At 37.1% G+C, this 25,277-nt stretch overlaps 1 protein-coding gene across 1 annotated transcript; it reads right to left on the bottom strand.

The window, feature by feature from the left end:
• Positions 1-1,764: 1,764 nt before the first annotated feature.
• On the bottom strand, positions 1,765-24,366 carry LOC107701914 (ethanolamine-phosphate cytidylyltransferase-like). Its single transcript, XM_016504067.1, has 13 exons — positions 24,089-24,366; positions 10,663-10,746; positions 9,342-9,508; positions 8,551-8,617; positions 8,390-8,474; positions 7,802-7,843; positions 6,769-6,907; positions 5,585-5,667; positions 5,347-5,424; positions 5,190-5,255; positions 4,525-4,590; positions 4,352-4,440; positions 1,765-1,886 (listed from the first exon to the last, which is right to left on the bottom strand). Exons 1-13 carry the CDS (start codon positions 24,184-24,186, stop codon positions 1,772-1,774), a joined length of 1,179 nt encoding a protein of 392 aa, XP_016359553.1. The 5' UTR covers positions 24,187-24,366; the 3' UTR covers positions 1,765-1,771.
• Between the last annotated feature and the right edge of the window lie 911 nt (positions 24,367-25,277).

Here is a 25,277-nt window from a genome sequence, read left to right as displayed (position 1 = left end):
AAATACAAATCATACAAGCATGCCCTTGAAGAACACACATCTATCTGATATAACAATACAGGAATAAATAACATGGGATCATTAATTATTATGATCCCATATTATTTATTCCTGTATTGTTATCAGGAATAAAAAAAAAACTTTTCATTTGATTTCCTAAACCAGACAGCACCTTTAATAATTGTTCAATTAAAAATGAAGTTCCAGTATCTTTCAAGTTGACTAATTTGAGACTGTTAGCAAAAAGAGGGTTATACTATTTAAAAAAATAACAACCTTTTATATTTTATATTTTTTATATAATTAAAAAAAATAATACATGAAAAAAACAATGTAAGTCAGTTCAATGTCAATGTTTTAGTATCTTAAAATACTATAATCCCTGAAACCATTATATTTAGACAGTAGTTAGTACCATGATTGAGGTTTCTTGTTTAAAACATTGCTTATAATTATACACATTATATATCACAGCACATCAAATCAGGGTTAGTTGGTTTCAGTCCATTGTGGTTTCTATGAATTTTACACAGATTTCCACAGATAAGAAGACCTCTTGTGGCTATATTTGATAGCTCATTCTGCACAAGTTCTGGGTATGGCATACACACATACATAAGAAACAAACTCAAAACTATCTATATATGCGGACTGTAAAGGAGTGTATGCCTGTCCTCATATATAATGTGGCCCATCTTAACATGCTGATCTGAAATTGTCTTCTAAAATCATTCTAAATAAAATAAGAGCTAGTATAATTTAATTTTAAATCTATTTAAAACAGAAACTTTAAACATCTTAGTTTAAAGGAATATTTCACCACAAAATAAAAATTTGACGTACTTCTAAGCCAATATTTCAATTATTCCGTGAATTACAGAAGGAGATGTTATGCACAGTGTGAAGTGCTATTTTCCCAAAAACAAAAGTGAATAGTGAACATGACATTTTCATGTGTTGCACCTGACAACTGGTTAGCATGTCCACTAGTGAAATGGCAAGTTTAAATTCATTTGTCCACAAATTAATTTTGAGAACTGTGGCAGTAACAATTATCAGTAAATAAGACTGACATTTCATGCTGTTTGCTCACACAAAACTCTTGTTTAACAGAAGAAGTTTGGGAAAATAAAGTACCATATTAAAGTATGCCAATAAAGTATGCCATATTAAAATGCATGTTTTATGAACACCATATCTTAACTATTATTTTCATATATTTTTTAATAGAACAATTCACTTTGTTGTACATTACAATGAAAAATACTTCATATGAGGATTAGCCATTAATAATGACAGATAAATATTAATTATTTATAATTAATACACTGTTTTAGGACAGAAGACTGTAGTGCTCTTCTGATGGATTCAAATATTCAGGAGTGTTGGTTTCCAAGCAAAGCTTAGAATAGCTCTGGAGTTACATGTGAAGATAAAGGTCACGTAGGCCATGTTGGTCACCAAAGTGGCAACATCCTGCACACAGCAAAGTGCAGCACAAGTTCCAGCCTCCTTCTTTCCTTAGTGAATAGATCTGATGGAAATGGCCCACTGCTGTCAGGAAATGATGAAGAGGTCCTTCAGGTGGAGAGTGCGAGAGTGATTCACAAAAGCAGATGCTCCCAAGACAACACATGCTAATTCTTCAATAAAAGGAGCTCTCAGCTGCTGGTGTTCTGACAGTGTGTAAGTCCAGAATGTGGACACATTAGAAAAGAGTCAACTGCATTGACTGTTTTGTTAGTCTTTGATGATGTTTTTTTCTTCTTCCCTACAGCACAGCCTGCGCTCTCTCTTTAGCCTTGTCTTCTTCTCGTCGCTTCATGGCCTGGATTACCGCCATCTCTTTGGCCTCTTTTTTCTGGTTTCTCGCCTCAAACAGCAGCCTGGCAGGCACAGGAAGGAATAATGTGAGCATTGCATTGATCATTCCTGACCGTGATTGTCCATTACAACTTACTGTAAAATAACTACTGAAGGATTTTTTTTAGATTTAAAGGTCACCTCAGGTGTGACCAGCCCAATATTACTTTATTGTTATTGAACATTTTCACTCACAGAATTAATCAAGCCTGACTTTGAATTATAATAATAATAATAATAATTATTATTATTATTACCAAAATGTGAGCTACAAATATCTGCTTTTAAACCCTCCAGAATGTCTTGACCCATGCATGGATTACTATTGTAAGTGCATTAAATATGTTTCCAGTTGATATATTGACACTTAGAAATTAGTTGAAATTAAATTTAGTTGCAGCAGCACTTGACAGATGCTGTCACAATAGCTTAACTTGTTTTGAAAACTGGAACATTCTTGTTAACCTGCGCCTCCACTTTGGGTCACAAACCAGGAAATGACGTACAAAATTCATCCAATATGATAAAACAGTGGTCATATTTTTAAATGCAAGTTTGAAGACTTTCTATTGATATGCATTTATTTTTAATTTTTTTTACAAATTTAATACGTAGGATACAACAATTTTGCTAAAACTGCTTTAGCAAAGTTTGTACTATTTTACATTTACATTTAGCCATTTAGCAGATGCTTTTATCCAAAGCGACTTACAAACGAGAACAATGGAAGCAATCAAAATCAACAAAATAGCAATTATATGCAAGTGCTATGACAAGTCTCAGTTAGCCTAACGCAGTACATGTAGCAAGTTTTTTTTTTATTATATAACAAATAAAAAGAAAACGATAGAATAGAATAGAAAAATAATAGCGCAAGCTAGTGTTAGAGGCCTTTTAGAGACCATTTTCTGTATATTTTGTAGATTTGAAGGAAATTCCATAATATGGCTTTACATTATTGACAATAAATAAAATATTTTATTATATGATGTGATTAATATATTTTTCAATATTGTTTCATTATAAATTTGGTGATTATCTCTAAATTGCACAGCCACAAGCACACCCTTTTACATACTCTTCAGTTATTTGAAAATGGCTTTAATTACCTTGAACAATCATTAATAAGACATTTGTCTCAAAGTAGGCAAGACAATAATTTTATCAATTAACGTTGCTACTTAAATCTTTAAAAATATATATCAAATTAGGCAGAATCAACTTTGCAATGCTGTGCGCTTTGGTGGCAAGTATCAGTAAAATTTCCATGTGCATTGTGTGTTGTGCCATCAAGAGGTTTATAGGAGAATGAAGTCAAAGGAGCCTTTTATACCAGTGCACATTTACCCCCATTGTACCCTATGCATTGATTAAGTCAATGCTGCAAATGACAGTAAACCAGTCACCAGTGACCTCCTGCATGTTAACAGGTCAGGGCCCGGTTACATGAAAGTCCTTAAGTAATTTGACTTAGGAGTATCCCTGAGGGGGAAAAAATCCCTGAGGTAAGGGATTTCTTTAAGAGCGTTGCAACAAACGTCTTAACTGTCACCCTTACCTAAGTGTTTATACTAAGCGTTTCACGGTAGTTTCTGGCAACATACAGCAATGGGCGCCATGGTTGCTATAGTTACTACATCTCACAATAAACATAGATATGTATACATATCTATGGCAATAAACAGAACATAATGAAATACAAACCTAACCAACTAAAACACAGACAAACATTAAATAAATATGAGCGCTGCCCGTTTCTGTGCTGCTTTGTGTACAGTCGTTACTGAGGAAACCGCTTTGTTTCTGCAGTGAAAGCACCTCATATCCTTCACATTGCAATGACGGAAAATTTACCAAATGTGAAAAGTAACCAATGTTTTGACGCTGCAAACACGCAGTTGTAAATGTGAACAGGTGGATCGACAAGAAGATAATGCATTATAAAAATTGAAACAATTAAGACAAGTTATATTTATATTGTTATTTAATTAATGTAATAATTGATTAATAATAATTGTTTAGATTAACAACTCGTCCATTTACTTAAAAATGTATATAAAACTTTGTTTTGTGAAAACCTGTAAGTCATGCTTTTTACAGTCATTTTACAGTTTAATATGTTACCATAGTCATTGTCCTACTGAGCTCATATGATATTTTATTTGTGCAGGTCTTAAAACATGTCTAAAGTCTTACATTTTGAGCTTAAAATCTTGCAGATGCTGAGTTTAAGATGATTTAAGGAAGCTCTTTTGGTCCCTTAAATTTATTAAGGTGAAATGGCTACTAAGGACTTTGTAGCAACACTTAAGGGAACATTTAAATAATTAAAGGGAATATTTTATGGCAGCCTTAAGGTTCCTTAAGTTGACCCTTAGGTTTTTTTCTCGCAGCCCAAGTTTCGCTAAGGGCTCCCTTAACCTTATAACTAAGGGATTTCTTAGCATAAGTGCTTTCATGCAACCGGGCCCAGAGCTTAATGTAACACCTGTTTTTAATGATCCTCTGCACAATGACATCAGTTGTGAGACTGTTTCCACTATCCACTGTTCGCAATATTCCCATTTTCCTGGGTACCTGTGCATAGAAAACAAGCACAGATTATGAAATAGAAGTGTAGTGTGTTGAAATTTTGAATAGTTATCGTATCGTGACACTTACAGCATATGGGTCTGATCCATCTCTGTCTGGAAACACTTCAGTTTTTCCATGGCACACCAGGTCTACCTATACCATGGGGACAGTGTATTACTCTTTGACCTACATGACCTTTACCTCTACGATACGAATGTGTCCAAACCCTGAATACCTCATTATAACAGTATTATAAATACAGTATTATAAAAACCTTTAAAATCACTATGCAATAATGAGTGTGTGAAGTAAATTACAATAAACTCTATGAAATGAGCTGCATGACCAGCATGGTCGCAAATTAAATAGCCGCACTTCGTCTCTGAAAAACCAGAGCTTGACATGCGGAAAAAAATATTGTGGCCACAAATTAAGAATCTGTCTGATCTCAATCTCTAATCAGCTATCTTATATATTTTAGGAGTCCTCTTATTTGAGGGTGGAGTTCACACAACTCTATGCAAAGTTTCTCTGGAAAATAAATGTAAAAATTATTTCATTTACCGTAACATTTAGTTTTATTATTTTAATTAGAAGATATTGAAATTAATTTTATAATTGTAATAAAATAAAAAAATAATTTTATGGGTTACAAGGCATATTTGTTAATACAGTTATACAGTATAGTACAGTAAATACTGTTGTCAATCCTAAAAACTGTCAAGAATCGAATACAGTGGAAGAGTGTTTACCTTGAAATGGTCCAATAAGTCTTTTGTGACAGCATATGGTGCTCCTATAACAACCTCAGAGACATACTGGGAGATTTGAAAACAAAATATAGAAATTCATTCATATCAAACTATTTATATAAAACAAGAAATAAATGGGCAAAAGATCAATCCTCACTCGACAGGCCAGCACACTCAGAGTCCTCTCATGGATGTTCATGATTGGATAGTTTTTCCCCTTGTAACGATTCACCTCCTAGAGTGATGATATCAATAATACAAAAAAACTAACAAACATGCAGTTCCTCCTTCTTCTCTCACATCTCTTATGGAGATTAAAGACAATCAGCATCATGCTTAACCAAGAAAATTAAAATTGTAAATATATTTCTAAGATTTTCCTGTATTCAGCTTACCTGATCAAAGTGCAAGCCCACGATAACATATGGTTTCTCTGAAAGCTGGGACACTGCATCCAGGAAATCCACATGGCCAATATCTGATTTGCATCAGGTTAAAGAGGACAACATGATTATTGTCTTACTCGTGTTCTCAGAAAAAGCAAAGAATGCAGGGGGCCTCAAGGGCAAAACAATACAGTATGCACATTCACAAATCAAGTGAGAAAAACTACAGCACTGTTAAAACTACCCACAGTGACAAAAAATCTAGGACCTAATTTGTATTTTCCACAGGGAGAATAGGTCAGCCATTTAAATTTTCTTAAACAAATTGAACATTTTACACAAAACATCCAAAGAGAGTTTTAAAATGTGTATGTAGCCACTGAACCTCTTAGCAGCATGACAAACAAAACTTTTATTCACTTTGTGAATGTATTATATACAGAAAGCAAGAGTTCTGCACCCCATGTGAAAACTAAATAAAATGAACAATTATCGATTCATTATTTTAAAATATAAAAGAATGACAGCATAATGAATCTCTATTCTGTGCTAGCTGTTTGCTTTAATGCTGAAGAATAATTTCCAGCATAGACTAATATGCTCACACACTGTGCGTTTGAAAGGACATTATTGTTTATTTTGTTTATTTGTTTGTTTTGTTTTTTTCTGCAGAGCATTTAACATAAAGTTCCCAGCATGCCAAATAAAAATGACAATAGATAAGAGAATGAACAGAGTAATAATGATAACACTGTTTATGGCCCAGTGAGGTTATTTATATACCTTTGTATATAAAAGTGATTTATATAGCTTTATATAATAGGGGGACCTGTCCTGTCTCCAAGTTATTTTACTTTCAGTAGTGTAATAGCTGTAATAGCTCTTGATGGTGTTGTGAGTAACCAATGCTCACCAACTGTCTATCTTACATGGAAAAATTTACCCCAAAATTCATTTATATTCTGTCTGTTCAATCACCTGAAGTCATACAATTTGTGTGAGGAACAGACACACAGAATTAGTTATTTAGTGACAATCTTCACCTCCACCAGATTTTAAAAAAATCTCTTTTATAAATGCATTCAGTTATATATATTTTTCAAACATTTATATAATATATTTTATTTTATTCCTTTGCTTTTAACAGAATAAATTTTGGGTGCTCTAATTACTGTCTAAGCATGTAAGGATACGAAATAGGTCAAAAGCTCCAGCCACATAGATGATGGTGTCTCCTGGCTGTGGTTCCTTTCCTGAGGCAAACTGGATGATTTTTTGGGACGTCTGCAGGAACTGTGACACTCCTGTCCAGGGACTGTGGCCTTTAGGGCCCTGTGGTGAGCAGTACAGAAATGATAACAAATATTACAACAATAAACATTAATCATTAAACATTAAACTAATCATTGTTAATAACACATTTTTTATAGTAATACATTTATTATACTTAAACACAATATATAGAGCACAATGAGATGGTTCTGACAGGTCCAAGAACTCGTTTTAAATCAGCAGCCCTTTGAAGAAGCCAACAAGTGTTTTTTTCTGATGTCAAGAGCACACAATAATGATTGAACAAACAATAACCTTGTGGTCAGCACTCTGACATACAGTGCACCTAAGTCAAGTTTGAGTCCTTTGCAATGGGTGTTTTTGTCAAGTCCAGTGAAGGTCTTGGGACATTAAAGAACTTTTCTCTCTCCATTTGGAGGCAATGACTAGGAATTATTTAGTCAATGTTAAATTCAGAAACAGAGGTGCCATTCATGGCTCAGTCTCTGATTATGGACTGTGACGACAATAAAGTTTTTTATGTGCCAACTTGGCAGAGGCATGTGAAGGCAATGCTAGCAGAAGGAGGAACAAAAGGGCAAAGCAGAAAAACAAGTAAACAATCCTGGGAGGGAGAGGGGGATCTGAGAATGACTAATCAATTTTTTATTTTATTTGTACTATGGAATTCTGGGCTCCCTATTGACATTTGTAGTTGAAAAAAAACAAAAAAAAACAGATACCTGCAAAATCATTATGGCAGGCTTGCCATGCTGATATGGTTAAGGCACTATGGTTTTGTACACAAATTAATACAATACTGTAGTACTGGTTGAATAATTGATTTATAACCCAACTACCAAAGAAATCCTCTGTAGTGTACTTCAAAACATTTCACTCTTTAAAAAAAAGATTAAGACTACAAGAACAACCAAAAGGGAATAAAACACTCACTCTTCCAAAGTTGTCTGTGTGTTGTTGATAGTCTGAACTGCCCTGAAGAGGAAAGGAAGAAATGAACGTCCAATTTGACAATGTGTAATTATAGCATACAGTACCAGAGACATATCAGAAACATACTCTACACAAGTATGCAAAAGCAGATGTGAATGCTTGGCCGGTGTATTGCAAGCGTGTACATACTTAATGTGCATTTTTGCATTTCTGTGTCGTGATGAACATCAGTATTCTAGGTATTTTTTAAAAACCTGAACAGATTTTTGAACAGATACTTTTTATGATCAGTTCCAATACAATATCAGTGAGAGAGTTAAAGACATACAGTAAGGTGGTAAACATGGTACCAAAGTGACAAGCAAACTAGCATAAATAAGTAAGTGAAAGTAGGGTGAATATGCTTTATAACAAATAGTGAAAAAACTAAAATGAACAACAATATGATGGTAAATGTTTCCATAACTGGGTGTTACAACCCAGCAACATGTACTTGAATTATGAACTGAGGTCTGACATGTTTGAAATCAAGCTAGCCTAGTGAGACCTGTCTGCATTTACAAATGTTGAGTATGTTTCGGGCCTCACCATGTTGCTGTGATGAGCTTTGGTCATAAGCAGCATGCGGCCGACCAGGTCTGTAGTGGACACACCTTGGGTTCTCTTGCACTCTCTGAAAAAGATCCACTTTAAATGAGAACCGTACTAAACATTAGCAGCATGAGCAGCAGAGGTGTGAATGGGCTTACCTGTACCTGCCCGACTTCTTCACTTCTTCATATGTGTCTTTCCCATCCACAGTGAGAGTGATGTCATCTGAGGAGACACGACCAGTTGATTCAGGTCATAATAAAGCTTGCATAAGTGAACTACTGTGAAGTGGTGTGTTGAATACTGTGCCTAAAATACTGTGCATGGAGGACCAAGACCAAACAAGTTACTGAACAATTTACTGAAAACTATATTTCCAGAGGAAAGTAGTGATGCTCTGGAACCATTCAGCTTTGCTTTTACTTAGATGCAGGACACACGAACAGATGAACATGAACAGATTGTTGACATTTTTTTATATGGACTTCAATTTGTGCACAGGAGCACATCATGAACAGAATAGGTAAGGTACAGCTAATAAAGTGCTACCACTTTATTAGCTGTACCTTACTGTACTGTAAGTACACTCTTAAAAATAAAGGTGCTTCACGGTGCCATAGAAGAACCATTTTTGGTTCCACAAAGAACCATTCAGTCAAAGGTTCTTTAAAGAACCTTTGACTGAATGGTTCTTTGTGGAACCAAAAATGGTTCTTCTATGGCATCGCTTGAAGAACCTTTTGAAGCACCTTTATTTTTAAGAGTGTACTTACTTTGTAAGAGCTAAAAATGTATGTTCTTATTAGTATGAATGTGTGTAGTATGTATGTAATCCGGTCAATCCAGTAATCCAAAGCTTCATGGCCCTGGGGGTCTCATATTCTTACTTACTTTTTAATATCAGTGTTTTAGCACAGTTTAGACATGGTTATTATGTTTAGGCTCTGACCTCCATGAACACAGAAATCGCAACAATATTTGTCCAGAGTCTCAAGCGTAGTAACGTATGGAGCTCCTTCCACGATCTCATCCACCCACTTGATTGCTCGCACCATTTTATATCTCTCAGCTTGGGTGAACACTGGGGGACCTTTGTGCTTAGAGATCTCCTCTGCATGAAAAGAGAGACATTAGGATCAGTCAACTTCATTTCCATCTTCTGTTATTTGTTTCACTGACATTTTTGGCCAAACTCTCCAAAAGTTGTTTCTAATTTTAACAGCTAGACAGCATGGTTTCCTGGTTCAACATCTAAAAAAATAAAACAGACATTTTTGATTAAGCACTTTTAGAAGTAACATGCAGTCTTCAGATTAAAAGTGTCTACAATCTTCATCTACAGTAGTGGTTTTCAACTTGCTGTTATCTTGTCCAGTCTGTGAATTCAGTGTTTAACTTTTCTTTAACTTTTTTCTTAACTTTTCTTCTTTAACTGTTTTTTTTTTCTTTTGCTCACTTATTTCTCTTTTGCCCAGTTTGTGTTGCGGTTACCTGTTTCCCTCTAGAACCCACCAGTTTTGGACTGCTCTTATGTTGATGACCTTCTGATTCCCTTGTTGGTGCTGTCTGCCCCTCGTTTGATCTCTCTCCCTGTCTGACCTTGATTCTCACCTAATGTTTGGGATTTGGGATTCTGACACATGCCTGCCTGACCACTTTTCTGCCTGATAGCTCAGAGCCGGGCAGTGCTCAGACATGTAGTGCGGTTGCACTTTGAGTGACCTAAGTTTGAATTCTGACTCAAGAACCTTTCCCGATCCTATTCCCCTCTCTCCACCACTTAACTTGCCAGTGTGTACTGTACTATTAGATACTTTTGAGAGAGAGAAGCCTTTGAGTCCCCATCACAACACGACCCATCTATATTCTAATATGAAAATTCTAAATCAATCAAAACCTATTTTAGTCATGCCTTTATTCCATGTCTCGTGTCAGCACTCATCTGTGCAAGCTAAAAACATATCAGTCACTGATTGAAAAGCCTGTTGTCTATGCAATCTATGCAACTCCCACATTCTTGGTACACAATCTTTTATCACAAAAGTAAACATGTAAATAATCATACGTAAAGTTTAATCCCACTCCCCCAATTTGTTTATTCAATTTGTCAATGTGTCACATTTGTGTTACACAGTGTTGTTTGTTGTTTATATTGAGTGTCATGACAGTGTAACACATACACTGTCATGAAACTAAGATCGATATAATCAACAAACAACACTGTCTGGCACCGTTTATGTGTGTGTGTGTGTGTGTGTGTGTGTGTGTGTGTGTGCACTCCCACAATGAGATAGTCCCCCATAGCCTTGGCTTGTCGAAGTTGGTTGGAATGACCATAATGGACCATGTCATAGCTAAGACGGGAGTAAGGTAGATAAAGACAATTGTTAAAATGAGAAAAATATCATAGCATTCAAAAGCAAATGAAAGCAAACACTCAAAGCAAGTTTTACCTACAAACAAATTAATTCTACAATTTATACTCAAGTTGCCAAGTTATTTATTTATTTACAATTTACCTTTTTATTATTTTCTTCACATATTTCATTTCAGTAAGCTGGGATGGCTTGACCCTAACTAGGGTGGCTGTTTTTAAATTTAGTCTTGCATTTGAATAAAAACCTGTTATATACAGTACAACACTGTAAAGCTAAACACTGACATTTTGTCCTTTGCTAAAGCAAATTCATTACTTATTAAAAAATGATGCATTAATAAAAAATACATAAATTAATAAAAAATAAAATAATAATAAAAAATACATACATACATACACATTAACCTGACAGATAACACATTTTTACAATCTTGAAATTTCCCACCATAAGTCATTATTGTAGGCTTCCCATTACAAGGGCACAGTTTTGAACAGGTTTTTATGTACTCACTAAATATCGGAATATTAGTTAATTTTTTACCCAAAATATCTCACATACTGTGAGTTTAGCATATAAAGGCAATGTGATTGAAATCACACATTCTAAATATAGCAGAATTATAAAACTAGCTCATAAAATTACAACAGGTCCAGAACAATCGTGTTCTTTTTCTCAGTAAAACCAGAATAGAGACCATTGTCCATTTGTAAATTCCATTACCATACTGCTTCCATACATACTTCTTTAGTGCTTGTTTTTGTTTTTGAGTATTTTCTCATTTTGATCAATGATGATTTTCATTGCTGAAATGCATAATTTAAAAACATTAAAACACTATAAATATGACACATTTTCCCCTTTGTCACCATAATTTGATTTTAAAGTGAAATACAGTATGACCTGAACACATGTTAGACAGGTTCCTTGAGATTTATCTATGCTGAATAAATCAAACCTTTTATTTTTTTAAATAGTTACTGACATACAGCATAAAGAAACATTGTTTCATACTCGCTATTAATAGGATTTCACCTGTAATAGTAATAGATTCATAAAATGAGATAACAATTCAGAACCTTCCACTGATTATTTTGTTCACAATTTATATTAAAGTGCTTCCCTCTAAGAAACTGTCCATACCATCAGAGTGACATTGAATGGACTTTTCAGTGTTTGACTTATTTATACTTCGTCCTTCTTTTTAAATTTACTAATAGATCTGGTTTGGCACTATTTTTAATCTTTGATGTCCCTATAGTGAAAAATGTATATACAAAAATATATTTGAAATACATTTATTTTGTGCTAAGTATACTACAAATACATTTACATATTTATGTACTTAATAAAAATACCCTGCAACTGTACTTTTGGTACTAAACTGGTATACTTGAGGTCTTAAACAACTAATTTTGTACTTAATGCACTTTAATTGTGTGGAAGTAGTGCTGAAGTGCAACTCAAGGTATACTGAAATATATTTGATTGTGCTAAAGTGGAACTATTCCAAGTATACTTCAATATCCTGCATTTACAGACCGATATTATTCAAAGATCATACAATCCTCATCAATAGTGACATTAAAACACATAATATTAATATTAAGAAATGTGCATTGTGTACAAGTAGTACTACAAATAAAGTTTATTTATAATTTTTATATCAGTAAGTCTCAAGCGATATGTCAGTAAATATGTTAAAAGATTTGAACTATACTTAGTATGAAATAAATGTATGTATAGATATATTTTTTTTAATAGGGGTGCATTGAAAGTGACGTAGAATAAGAGTGTTAAGTATTAAGAAGGGTGCATCTGCTTTTATATATTGATATAATGAAGCCAACAACTACCCAATGGCTTGACTCTGCTGTATCTTAAGTAGACAGGATTACAGCAACACTGACCATGAGCATGAAATATTAATTACTGAAACTGGTGTGCACTTTGCAGGCACCCAAACGGCAACTGAGCTGGGAGAATGATATCGTGTGCAGAAGCCAAGTGTTTGAAAGCCCTAGAAATTTGATGACCCTGTGCATATATGGGGTAAATGTGGCAAAGCATGTCCTGTTATATTTCACACCAAAATCAAGAGAAATAATGTAATATAATCTAAAAATATATAATTGCCTTTACTGTAATAATAAAAAACAGTATTCCAGCATTTATACATCATGATAGTATTTGTTGTACTGCCTGGAATGTACAATGATGTACAATGATGTAGATTAAATTAATATATTTCTGTATTTTTTTGTACTACATATCTTTATTGAGTTTTTACAAAGTTAAAAAAAAAAAAAAAACACCATTCCCCAGAACATACCCCAGGCAGGTTTAAAAAAATTACATTCTCATGTAAATATGTAAATATGTAAGCTTTTCAAGAGTCAAACGTGTTATTAAGTTTTTCAGCCATAGTCCAATGGAAGAGTAATTGGTATTTTTTCCAGCACAGGACAATAGAACGTCTTGCTTGTAATAGACACAAATCCACCAGCTTTCTTTCTTTAGTGGACAAAAAGCAATTGTCTTCATACATACAGTACTCAATAAACACATTACAGGACATAGAGGAATTGGAGAGGAAGTAAATTGAGAAACATATTGAGTAACCCCAACCCAAAACTTCTGCACCTCCTCACATTCCCACAATACTTCAGTATTTTACAGTATTATAGCAATGAGAGTCTAATGAGGATCATTGTAGTGTATAACATAAATTTATAGTGTATAACATAAAAAAGTGCAACATCTACATTATAGTAATGTGAATGGGGGCACAATACATGATCATAAACTACAGTTTGTTTGTTTTTTGGAGAGTTTGGAGATGTTTTAATGCTTTTGCTTCACTGTGCGATTCTCAGTTAAACACATGCTAATACACATGTAAGATTTAGTGACTGATTGACTCATTGTCAGCTGATCAGACCTGCCTACCAATCATGGTATGTGGTTGCTGCAAGGGTAATTTATCCTTCTGAGGTCAATCAAACCCTGTTAAATCACTTGGTTCTCTGTATGGCTGCATTAACACAGCTGTCATGAGATACACAAAACTGCCCTTCATTTGACCTTAATCACATAACTTGCTATTTATACTTGTCTTCATAAAGGCTTTCACTGTCTGTCACAAAGTGGAATCCACACTCTTTATGCTGACTAAGTGCTGACCATTGCTCAACATGGACTTAATGCATTCTTGTGCTGCAAACATTACGTCCTCCTGCCCTATGCCCTGGTCAGAACATGTCAGGGAGGGATTACATGACATTTTATTGTGAATGGACTTTAGCATCCTGACAATTCAGTGTTAGTGATGCACTTACACTTTCACCTAGAACCATCACAACAATATTCACCTAGATTTTCACTTGAGGTAAAATGGTTATTATAAACATTTACATTCATTTAGCCAGTAGTGGTCTGGTTACTGAAATATAAATAATACATTTTCAAAAGTAACTATGGTAAATCTCTGTAACACTGATTAATTTACAGTTTGTTTTTTAGAAGACAATGATGTAATACATTTTGTGTATTACGCTAAAACAATTAATTAAACAATAAGGGGCAGATTTCCTAACAGCTTGTGCAAACACAAACCCTCTTTTGGCGTTAAATAACTACTGCCTAAATTTTCAAGCAGTAAAAATTTAGCAACAGTTATTTTTGCAGCTGACCTTATGTCTTATGAATTTGCAGGAGTTTCATTTAGAGACACAAAATATATGGGAGAACAGTGTTTAAAATGCAACAGTATTTCCTAAGGTTTGCGGTAGACAATTTAGTGGTATTTGCAGCACGATTTAACGCCCAAAAAAGCATGTCTTTACCCCCTTTGCACTTGACATTTGCTGCCACAGACAAGAGAGATGTGAGGTAAAAGAAAAAGATTTTTCTCCACACGTGTTAATTTATTTGGAATGCTGGAGAACAACATTGGTAGGCCATCGGACTGCCCATCTTAGTGTTGACCCTTCTTCATCTCTGGTTCTATTTCTCAGATTTCTCTTCTAACCTAGTTGCTAGTTCGGACAGTCTCATTATTAACGACTCTGGTTTGCCACTGACTTTGGTCCAAATTTGCACTTTGGTGTTTTAACTGCATCGCTCATTCTGACCCTCCTTTTTGCCTTCATCTTCTGAATAGGCTCGGTTGCTGTCTGGACTGCTTCCCTGGACTTGGACCTTTGCCTGGCTTTCAAGACCCCTTTGATTTTGACTTGCTGTTGAAGTTCTGCTCAGAACTCAGTCTTTTCAGTTATTATTTGTCAGTAAAGCCTTGGTTCAGCATGTATCTGCTCTTGGGTCCTTTTTTTCCTGAAATCCTGGCATTGCTATGCAGGTGGTAAGTGGTTGCTTTCTGGCCCAAGCCAATAAAGCCAAACTCCATTGTGGTCTTTGTGATATTGTGGTCTCTGAATATGATTTGGGTTCATACTTTAATGTAACACTATGGGATTCTCTGTTTTTATTGTCAGTCAAGCACAAATTCTAAGTCCAATCACTTAGAAAAGTAATTGACAATGTTGCCAATGTTACCAATACCCGTACAAGGTAAAGCAACAAGCATGTTGCCAATAACATCCAAAAAAGCTTAAAGAAACAAGCATGTTGCCGATAGCAACCAAAAAAACCTAAGCAATGAACATGTTGCTTATACCCTTGCTTATATAAGGCCTTCTCTTTCTCTGGGAGATCTGTGAGGTTCAGCCCCAGATGTCTTTGAGTCACTACTAACTCTGCCATGAAGTGACCGATTTTGCAAACCAACTTGTCCTTGGTACACAACACCACATTACATTTGAGTCCTCTTTAAAAGAACCAAACTCAGACCCATTTAGGGAACCATCCCATTTAACCCATTTTAGGACCAAGAGGTGAACCTAGAAAAAGGAACAATAGTTCTCGTTTCATTCAACCTGTCACTGTCCCTGAAAGAGCAACTGTCTCAGACCTATTAGTGCTCACACAAATTGGACCTGAATTGGACCTAGTCCAATTCAGTGGTTGATGGCTGACAATATGCCCTCCAAAATACTATTGACTTCCATTTCATTGTATGTGCCTCAATGTAACATTTATTTTTTAAAGAATATTATTTTTATTATTTTTTATTTTTTTGTAAAACATCACTGTCACAAATGCTGTTGGTTGAGCTTAACTTTTGAACAGAATACTCCTGTAAGCTGTTTATTACTTGCACAAAATTCTAAATTTTGTTGCAATTGTCACATATGTTGTGGTTTTAAGAAGATGCATGAAGCAGAATTGCCAAATACAGATATTCTAATAAACACTGGGAATCTTCACAGAGACTATACACCACGTAGCACAAAGACAAAACAGAACAGGGACTATATGTACACAGGGATAACAAGGGAACTTGATGATAAACAAGTGAACATAAGTAACTAAAGAGACTAATTTAGTTACTACTTTAAAGTAACACTATGGGATTCTCCCTTTTTATTGTCAATCAAGCACAAATTCTAAATCTAAGCACTAAACACTAAGACTAAAATGAAAGAGTAAGCATGAAGCAAGACACAAAAACACAACTAAACAAGACATAATCCTGACACTACATCCATTCTCTCACAAGGCACATCTTCACACCGTTAACAACAGTCCAACGGTGGATGGTGGGAGGGGGCTTTGGAGGCAGACAGAAGTGAGACATCAGACGAAGACGTAAGGTAGATGAAGGACCAGGAACAGGAGGAGCCAGGAAAGGGGAACACTATGTCGATTTGTGCTACCCTGTCAGATATTGCTACCTCCCATTAAATCAGTAGATAGTATAATTCGACAACAAAAAATGCTACCTGTTAAATTATGGTTTATTAACATCTACACCTACCCCAACCCTAAACCTAGCCTTACAGTAATGCAAATACAGTAATTATGTATTATTCACGGTTTTGGCTAAAAGGGATACAGCTACGACAGGAAACCAACAATAAATACATTTTTGAATGAATGCATGAATGAATGATATATCGTGTAATGCTATATAGTGCTTTATTGTGTTTTTCTGTACACCCAGATCGCTTTACAATCATGTGGGGGGTCTCTCCTCAACCACCACCAGTGTGCAGCATCCACCTGGATGATGCGACGGCAGCCACAGTACAACGACGCCAGTGCGCTCACCACACACCAGCTACAGGTGGAGAGGAGAGAGTCATAGAGCCAATCAAGTGGATGGGGATTATTAAGAGGCCATGACTGACAAGGGCCAGTGGCGGCAATTTGGCCAGGACACCTGGGTTACACCCCTACTCTTTACGAAAAGTGCCATGGGATTTTTAATGACCACAGAGAGGACACAGGAGCTGATGGAGGGAGGAGCCAAGGCAGAGTCCTGATGGCTCTCCTGGACAATGCCTTGGGGCCTGTCGATGGAGGGGAGACCTCAGTGAAGGCCACATCGCAGGCCTGGAAGGCAATGTCAATGACTCAAGGGCCGAGGCGACGATGGGGAACTGGCAGAACAAGGCGATGCCGGAGGGAGTGAGGACCAAGGCGGAACTGGAGAGAAGAAAGATCCCACTGGAGCCGAAGTGGAGGACGGCTGAGGTGTGGCCGGAGGGTGACAAAGGTCCAAGGTTTAGCCAAAGGGGTGAGGGAACTCGTGGAGCCTGAGTGATGAAAGACCATGGCAGAGCAGAGAGAGTGCAGAGCCAAGGTGGAGCCGACAGGCTGACAGGCCGAGGTGGAGGAACAAGGGTTCCAGAAGAGCTCTTTCAGGGTCTCATCATCCTAGTGTGCCTCACATATATTGTGGATTCAAGGAGATGCTTGATGCAAAATGATAAGCAGGTGAAGGAAGGAACTAAGGAGGCTTGTATGGACACACTAAGATTAAAATGAAAGAGTAATAATGAAACCAAGACATACGAACAAAAATGCAACTAAACAAGACATAATCATAACAGTCATACTGCATCCATATTCTTCCTCTATATCACACATCCAAAGACATAAATAGTGTTTCAAATGTTTTAAATGATCATTTCATGTTTTTACAATTTAACAATTCTTCAGTTTACAATCCAATGTTCTATTGATTGTATTTGCTTGTTTTAAAATAATAAACAAAGTGCATATAAAATAATGTAAATTTAATGGTGCATTAAGGCATTATGAGAACTAACAGGTATTTGCTCCATTCACTCCATAAATCATTGAACATATGTTAAGTAGTGGAGAGAAGGCATCTTGAAGGCATCTGATGACCAAATTAATAGAAATTTAAAAACAAAAAAAAATCAAGTATGCCCAGAGCGGTTTGTGTTCACAACACACATTTAGAGCAAACCATACAATATCTGAAAGTGAACTATACTCAGACCACCTCCCAACCACCTTAAAGCAAACTTTGGCTTTGTTCACTTTAAAGGGGGTAAGGTAAGGTAGGTTCACATACACACCAAAAAATCCAGCGAACCGTGCTCAGCCCCCTGAAAGGGACCAAGTGTGAAAAACACAAACAGCTCATAGTCCAGAGAGAGAAATGCTCACTCTCCAAAGCCTCAAGCTCAACATTGGATCCCCAGGACCCTGACACATGTGGTGCCTCAGCAACCACAGAACCCGAGTGACTGGGGACAGATGATCTTCCTTCTTTTTTTCGAAAAGAAGGTAAGTTTCAAGTGATGCACTTTCAATTTAAACTTACCGCATTGTGTGCAGTTTAATGAGCCATTCAGTGCAGCTTGAGCATAACCAAAGCCCAAACACTCAACGTATTTACTATGAGTGCATCAGCCAATGAATGAACTGCTGTGATTCTATACATGCTTCAGACAATTGTCACACCTGGAGGGGGCTCCCATAGCATCAGTTACTGACGCAGCATCAAGTGAACCTACGAAAGAAAAACAGTAGCGCAGCCAGTAGCATCATGAGCTGAGGCACCGGCTGACTGTAACATTCTCTTGTTATGCAGTAGAGGGTTTTATGTGAAGAACAGGCAGGTGTGGGCTGGCGGGGTTCGAGGGGAGTCACTGAGCGCACTGTTTACACTGCCCCTCTTTGGTAGTTCTAATTAAACAATAAGGGGCAGATTTCCTAACAGCTTGTGCAAACACAAACCCTCTTTTGGCGTTAAATAACTACTGCCTAAATTTTCAAGCAGTAAAAATTTAGCAACAGTTATTTTTGCAGCTGACCTTATGTCTTATGAATTTGCAGGAGTTTCATTTAGAGACACAAAATATATGGGAGAACAGTGTTTAAAATGCAACAGTATTTCCTAAGGTTTGCGGTAGACAATTTAGTGGTATTTGCAGCACGATTTAACGCCCAAAAAAGCATGTCTTTACCCCCTTTGCACTTGACATTTGCTGCCACAGACAAGAGAGATGTGAGGTAAAAGAAAAAGATTTTTCTCCACACGTGTTAATTTATTTGGAATGCTGGAGAACAACATTGGTAGGCCATCGGACTGCCCATCTTAGTGTTGACCCTTCTTCATCTCTGGTTCTATTTCTCAGATTTCTCTTCTAACCTAGTTGCTAGTTCGGACAGTCTCATTATTAACGACTCTGGTTTGCCACTGACTTTGGTCCAAATTTGCACTTTGGTGTTTTAACTGCATCGCTCATTCTGACCCTCCTTTTTGCCTTCATCTTCTGAATAGGCTCGGTTGCTGTCTGGACTGCTTCCCTGGACTTGGACCTTTGCCTGGCTTTCAAGACCCCTTTGATTTTGACTTGCTGTTGAAGTTCTGCTCAGAACTCAGTCTTTTCAGTTATTATTTGTCAGTAAAGCCTTGGTTCAGCATGTATCTGCTCTTGGGTCCTTTTTTTCCTGAAATCCTGGCATTGCTATGCAGGTGGTAAGTGGTTGCTTTCTGGCCCAAGCCAATAAAGCCAAACTCCATTGTGGTCTTTGTGATATTGTGGTCTCTGAATATGATTTGGGTTCATACTTTAATGTAACACTATGGGATTCTCTGTTTTTATTGTCAGTCAAGCACAAATTCTAAGTCCAATCACTTAGAAAAGTAATTGACAATGTTGCCAATGTTACCAATACCCGTACAAGGTAAAGCAACAAGCATGTTGCCAATAACATCCAAAAAAGCTTAAAGAAACAAGCATGTTGCCGATAGCAACCAAAAAAACCTAAGCAATGAACATGTTGCTTATACCCTTGCTTATATAAGGCCTTCTCTTTCTCTGGGAGATCTGTGAGGTTCAGCCCCAGATGTCTTTGAGTCACTACTAACTCTGCCATGAAGTGACCGATTTTGCAAACCAACTTGTCCTTGGTACACAACACCACATTACATTTGAGTCCTCTTTAAAAGAACCAAACTCAGACCCATTTAGGGAACCATCCCATTTAACCCATTTTAGGACCAAGAGGTGAACCTAGAAAAAGGAACAATAGTTCTCGTTTCATTCAACCTGTCACTGTCCCTGAAAGAGCAACTGTCTCAGACCTATTAGTGCTCACACAAATTGGACCTGAATTGGACCTAGTCCAATTCAGTGGTTGATGGCTGACAATATGCCCTCCAAAATACTATTGACTTCCATTTCATTGTATGTGCCTCAATGTAACATTTATTTTTTAAAGAATATTATTTTTATTATTTTTTATTTTTTTGTAAAACATCACTGTCACAAATGCTGTTGGTTGAGCTTAACTTTTGAACAGAATACTCCTGTAAGCTGTTTATTACTTGCACAAAATTCTAAATTTTGTTGCAATTGTCACATATGTTGTGGTTTTAAGAAGATGCATGAAGCAGAATTGCCAAATACAGATATTCTAATAAACACTGGGAATCTTCACAGAGACTATACACCACGTAGCACAAAGACAAAACAGAACAGGGACTATATGTACACAGGGATAACAAGGGAACTTGATGATAAACAAGTGAACATAAGTAACTAAAGAGACTAATTTAGTTACTACTTTAAAGTAACACTATGGGATTCTCCCTTTTTATTGTCAATCAAGCACAAATTCTAAATCTAAGCACTAAACACTAAGACTAAAATGAAAGAGTAAGCATGAAGCAAGACACAAAAACACAACTAAACAAGACATAATCCTGACACTACATCCATTCTCTCACAAGGCACATCTTCACACCGTTAACAACAGTCCAACGGTGGATGGTGGGAGGGGGCTTTGGAGGCAGACAGAAGTGAGACATCAGACGAAGACGTAAGGTAGATGAAGGACCAGGAACAGGAGGAGCCAGGAAAGGGGAACACTATGTCGATTTGTGCTACCCTGTCAGATATTGCTACCTCCCATTAAATCAGTAGATAGTATAATTCGACAACAAAAAATGCTACCTGTTAAATTATGGTTTATTAACATCTACACCTACCCCAACCCTAAACCTAGCCTTACAGTAATGCAAATACAGTAATTATGTATTATTCACGGTTTTGGCTAAAAGGGATACAGCTACGACAGGAAACCAACAATAAATACATTTTTGAATGAATGCATGAATGAATGATATATCGTGTAATGCTATATAGTGCTTTATTGTGTTTTTCTGTACACCCAGATCGCTTTACAATCATGTGGGGGGTCTCTCCTCAACCACCACCAGTGTGCAGCATCCACCTGGATGATGCGACGGCAGCCACAGTACAACGACGCCAGTGCGCTCACCACACACCAGCTACAGGTGGAGAGGAGAGAGTCATAGAGCCAATCAAGTGGATGGGGATTATTAAGAGGCCATGACTGACAAGGGCCAGTGGCGGCAATTTGGCCAGGACACCTGGGTTACACCCCTACTCTTTACGAAAAGTGCCATGGGATTTTTAATGACCACAGAGAGGACACAGGAGCTGATGGAGGGAGGAGCCAAGGCAGAGTCCTGATGGCTCTCCTGGACAATGCCTTGGGGCCTGTCGATGGAGGGGAGACCTCAGTGAAGGCCACATCGCAGGCCTGGAAGGCAATGTCAATGACTCAAGGGCCGAGGCGACGATGGGGAACTGGCAGAACAAGGCGATGCCGGAGGGAGTGAGGACCAAGGCGGAACTGGAGAGAAGAAAGATCCCACTGGAGCCGAAGTGGAGGACGGCTGAGGTGTGGCCGGAGGGTGACAAAGGTCCAAGGTTTAGCCAAAGGGGTGAGGGAACTCGTGGAGCCTGAGTGATGAAAGACCATGGCAGAGCAGAGAGAGTGCAGAGCCAAGGTGGAGCCGACAGGCTGACAGGCCGAGGTGGAGGAACAAGGGTTCCAGAAGAGCTCTTTCAGGGTCTCATCATCCTAGTGTGCCTCACATATATTGTGGATTCAAGGAGATGCTTGATGCAAAATGATAAGCAGGTGAAGGAAGGAACTAAGGAGGCTTGTATGGACACACTAAGATTAAAATGAAAGAGTAATAATGAAACCAAGACATACGAACAAAAATGCAACTAAACAAGACATAATCATAACAGTCATACTGCATCCATATTCTTCCTCTATATCACACATCCAAAGACATAAATAGTGTTTCAAATGTTTTAAATGATCATTTCATGTTTTTACAATTTAACAATTCTTCAGTTTACAATCCAATGTTCTATTGATTGTATTTGCTTGTTTTAAAATAATAAACAAAGTGCATATAAAATAATGTAAATTTAATGGTGCATTAAGGCATTATGAGAACTAACAGGTATTTGCTCCATTCACTCCATAAATCATTGAACATATGTTAAGTAGTGGAGAGAAGGCATCTTGAAGGCATCTGATGACCAAATTAATAGAAATTTAAAAACAAAAAAAAATCAAGTATGCCCAGAGCGGTTTGTGTTCACAACACACATTTAGAGCAAACCATACAATATCTGAAAGTGAACTATACTCAGACCACCTCCCAACCACCTTAAAGCAAACTTTGGCTTTGTTCACTTTAAAGGGGGTAAGGTAAGGTAGGTTCACATACACACCAAAAAATCCAGCGAACCGTGCTCAGCCCCCTGAAAGGGACCAAGTGTGAAAAACACAAACAGCTCATAGTCCAGAGAGAGAAATGCTCACTCTCCAAAGCCTCAAGCTCAACATTGGATCCCCAGGACCCTGACACATGTGGTGCCTCAGCAACCACAGAACCCGAGTGACTGGGGACAGATGATCTTCCTTCTTTTTTTCGAAAAGAAGGTAAGTTTCAAGTGATGCACTTTCAATTTAAACTTACCGCATTGTGTGCAGTTTAATGAGCCATTCAGTGCAGCTTGAGCATAACCAAAGCCCAAACACTCAACGTATTTACTATGAGTGCATCAGCCAATGAATGAACTGCTGTGATTCTATACATGCTTCAGACAATTGTCACACCTGGAGGGGGCTCCCATAGCATCAGTTACTGACGCAGCATCAAGTGAACCTACGAAAGAAAAACAGTAGCGCAGCCAGTAGCATCATGAGCTGAGGCACCGGCTGACTGTAACATTCTCTTGTTATGCAGTAGAGGGTTTTATGTGAAGAACAGGCAGGTGTGGGCTGGCGGGGTTCGAGGGGAGTCACTGAGCGCACTGTTTACACTGCCCCTCTTTGGTAGTTCACTCCACTGTCTAATATTCTGGCATCCCAAACATTCTGCAACATTTAAAAAAAACACCATCACACAGGCGGACAGAAATGGCTGGAATTCTGAAAGAGAAAGGCTCTATAATCCTGTTCATCATGCACATGAATCACCAAACACATTTTTTTCAGTCAAATGAACTCACAAACTCTGATACTTAATCAGACAAAGCCTGCTTTTAGAGAGAAATGTCTATCAACTCATATCTCAAGGCTGATAAACCCAACTCATAAAGTAGATAAAATGGCAAGTCTGTTCCATACTTTTGTTAAAGCGCAAGTCATCCCTGCTCAGTGCATCACATGTGCTAGTGTGAAATAACAGACAGAATTCTGAAGGTGGACAGTGTTTTTTCAGTGTGCAGCTTTTAGTTACATAGAATTTGTGAACTCTGTATGTGTTGTATTAAAAAAAATAAAAATGTAATCACAACAAATAATATTTTAAGCATAATCATTATTATTGTTATTTATATAGTGTTATTTACCACAAATATGCAACTGTTCTTATATTGATTATTATGATTAAATATTCATAATTGCTATTTTTAGTAACAGTGGTAGTAATATTAATGGAAGCAATCAAAACTTCTTGAGCATTCGATGATATAAAGACTTTATATTAGATGTGGTGCATTGCTGTGGCTGTCAAGTCATATTATCTAATTTAAATGTAAGCAGAGCTCTAGTCGTGGGGTTTATGCCGATGCGGTGAAAATGCATTCCAGCGTGTACTCACCATCCATCGCACCAGACGCGGACAGTACGCCTCCTCTTCTCCGGACTGCAGGCTGTGGCGGCCGGAGCGCTGCTCACATGATGCCCGTTCTTCATCATTTTATACAGCCCTATTTACAAGCACTTCAGCATAAAGCAAAGTCAAATCTCTGATATTCACTGGTATTCAGTGCGTGTTACAGGACTGGGAAACCTTTGTCCTTTTCCAGGATAGCCGGCTTCTGCATTAAACGAAGGTGACGTTCTTATGTGGGACAACGCCTCCTCTATCCGTCAGCAAAATTACGAATCATACTACTGTGAAGGCTTGCTCATGAATATTAGTGATGTAAGATGACGTTTGGTCCGTGGTATTAATTCATTTGCTGAGAGGCTAAGGGGTGTTAGGGAATGAACGAATCATACTAGTCATAGCGTGGCTCAGTAAAGGTTACGCCTCACGAAGGGTTTCAAGCAACGTCAGCACGATGCTTTTGCGAAACGCAGCCCAAGTTAACATTAATAGCCCGCACCTTTGCCATAGTAGGATCTGTAAATTCGTTTCCCGGGGAGTGGCGTCATATGGTACGGACTCGTACGATGAGCGGTGACAGGCAGCGGACATTACTGTTACATAATCGCAGCTCTCATGTCATGTGATAAGTGTTGCTAACGTGTAACAAATAAATGCATGGAACCAGGCTAGCTATGATGCACTGACGATATAGATTTATAGAATTAGTTTACAAAGAAATCAGTGAAATATAGATTATTATATAAATGTAAAAATAATTTCTGAAATTGCCAGTCACGATCTATTATAGCCTATTGGTCTCCTTTTAAAATGGAGAGGCAATTTTATTTGTCTCTTTTGAGATCATATAATATTTCTATATACACATATTTAGTGTTGAAATGTGAATAATAAAACACTTATGGGCTAAACTGCAGGCATCTATGTGATCATACAGACAGCACATTTTCTTACACCCACAGCCCAAAAAAGATATATTTAATTTTAAGAATTATTCAATTTCAGTATTACTATTTAAATATTATTTTAATAATTATTATAAGTATTATAATTATTTTTGCAGGCTAATATAACACAAGAAAAATGCAACAATCAATATCTGCTTGTTTTTGCATATGAAAAGCCGTTTTGTGTTATCAAGGTACAAAACACAGAAGCTGCGTACCTTTTTAAGTTG

The sequence above is a fragment of the Sinocyclocheilus anshuiensis genome, unplaced genomic scaffold (genome assembly GCF_001515605.1).
Source record: "Sinocyclocheilus anshuiensis isolate Anshui unplaced genomic scaffold, SAMN03320099.WGS_v1.1 scaffold498, whole genome shotgun sequence".
NCBI lineage: Eukaryota > Metazoa > Chordata > Actinopteri > Cypriniformes > Cyprinidae > Sinocyclocheilus > Sinocyclocheilus anshuiensis.
Note: the sequence above shows the minus strand (reverse complement) of the source record. Positions and strands in the feature narration are given on the sequence as shown.